General features: G+C 24.9%; 1 protein-coding gene across 1 annotated transcript; it reads right to left on the reverse strand.

The window, feature by feature from the left end:
- Positions 1-405: 405 nt before the first annotated feature.
- On the reverse strand, positions 406-2069 carry LOC100569033 (vesicle transport protein USE1). The gene is made up of 8 exons (XM_003240849.3): positions 1836-2069; positions 1657-1759; positions 1443-1489; positions 1236-1314; positions 1034-1166; positions 793-974; positions 587-731; positions 406-506 (listed from the first exon to the last, which is right to left on the reverse strand). Coding segments are annotated over exons 1-8 (729 nt in total). The 5' UTR covers positions 1838-2069; the 3' UTR covers positions 406-468.

The raw sequence follows: 2069 nt of genomic DNA on the forward strand, positions 1-2069 counted from the left end.
TGTTTTTACTCTCAAAACTGTTCAATAAACCATATTATTGGAAATACAAAAATTAATTTTCATAGAATTTTTACATACTATTGATATCTGATACAGAAATAGATGTTTAGTAATTTATACACACCAAACGCTAAATTTCTAAAATATACAAGGTAATGGGTAGTATTTGACTATACCCTGTTTAAGTTGAACAGTCAATTTATATTTTATTGAGTGGGTTGTAGTAGATTAGGCAATTTGTATGTGATTAAGAGTCATGTCCAATGTAAATTACCATCCATTTTACTAAAACCTAGTAGCTAATTAATAAGCATTGAGTAGAAACAATATATTTATTAACAGTGATATCAGAATATTATATCAATAAGTATTTTTATTATTAACAATAAGTAATGGTGAAATATACCAATAAAAATGCTGTGCAAATTACATAATTTAAAGATGCAAAGGACAGGTAATTCAATTTCATTAACTTTTTTTGGTCACTTTGATGAATAAAATCATTTCTGAAAACAAAATTTTAATGACAATTAATTTAATTTTAATTTATTTATTGTTTTAAACTGTACAATAATAAAGTACATACTTATAAAAATTGCAACCATAGCAACAGCCAAAACCCATATCCAACACCTCCAAGTACTTTTTCTTACAAATTCCGTTAATCTCAGTTCTTCTCTTTTTAAATTTTCAAAATTAGTATCCATGCCTTTTGACGATTTTTCTAAAATCTAATATAAAATAATTTAAGAAGTTAAACACAATTAAAACATTTTGTCATAAATTATATACTTCTATGTCTTTTTTAATTATTTTTCCAGCTAGTTCGGAATGTTCTCGTAAGCCTCGAGTGATCGCCATCAGTTCTTCAGCGATGGATTCCTGTTTATTTTGATGATGTCTCAATAATTCATCCAAATTATCACTACTATCTACATCTGGTTGCCTAGATGATCTAAATTCATTTGTATCATCTAAACACAATTACATTTCATACATACCTTATTGTTTACTTAAAAATAAATCTATTTACTTCCAAGTAGTTCATCTCTCAATTGTTTTATGTATGTAACTTTATATTTTTGCTTAATATCTTTTGAACGGCTATCAGACACCTGTACAGGTTCTAACATTTCCAAGGCAACTAATTTCTTTTCTGAATTTTCCTAACATAATTATGTAGAAGCATAAATTTTTTATATTCTAAAATGTAGAAATGTAGAATGATATATTACAATTTCTTTGGTATTCAAAAATCCTTTAAGGAATTCCATTCGTTTTGTGTATTGGTTAATTGTATCTTTGTCTGGATCACTGTACATAACAAAAATAAATTAAATTAATTAAACATTTTAAACTTATATTTGATATATTATATTTATTTGTATACCTATTGTATATTAAATTTATTTCATTAAATTCCTGGTACAATTTTTTTTTACCTTTTTTTAATTAATTCTGCTATCATTTCACTGACAGCTTCTATAAACTAGAACACAAATTTATTAATAATAATAAAAATATACAATTTTTAGATCGATGAGTGGTAACTACGGACCTTGTTAAATTTATTAAAATGGTAATTGTTAACTATTAAACATGCACACTACAAAACTTAAAGTCTAATGATGTAAATATCTAAATAAATATATTTACTTTGCTTAACCGCCAATCATCAGATGAATTATTTTGAGCCATTTCTTCACAAACTGACAAGAGTCGTTTTACATCTATTTCTAATCTGGTTGCACTCATTTTCCTATACATTTATTTCATTACAAAGTTACTGAAAAAATTGTTAAAAATAAATAACTGTAAATTAAAATACAACGTACATTTATTTAAATTGCCAACAGTTCTTAATACTGATAGTTAATATTCAACAGCAAAACCGTGTATTAGTCAATAGGCACATAAAAATCATTTATACTAAACAGGATGGAGTTTACTAGGAAATTGCTTTATCTAAAGTTAACTTATAAATTTATTGTTGAATATTTTTAATTTGAATATTTATTAACCGCGTACAATAATTAAAATATAATTTATTTAACTTTTGGGACACCCGA

Source organism: Acyrthosiphon pisum, unplaced genomic scaffold (genome assembly GCF_005508785.2).
Source record: "Acyrthosiphon pisum isolate AL4f unplaced genomic scaffold, pea_aphid_22Mar2018_4r6ur Scaffold_21467;HRSCAF=24060, whole genome shotgun sequence".
Taxonomy (NCBI): Eukaryota; Metazoa; Arthropoda; class Insecta; order Hemiptera; family Aphididae; genus Acyrthosiphon; species Acyrthosiphon pisum.

Coding starts and splice junctions, on each gene's coding strand:
- LOC100569033 (XM_003240849.3), bottom strand. Junction 1,490..1,656: donor ATGATTGGCGGTTAAGCAAA/GTAAATATATTT, acceptor TTTGTGTTCTAG/TTTATAGAAGCTGTCAGTGA. Junction 1,167..1,235: donor TTTTGAATACCAAAGAAATT/GTAATATATCAT, acceptor TAATTATGTTAG/GAAAATTCAGAAAAGAAATT.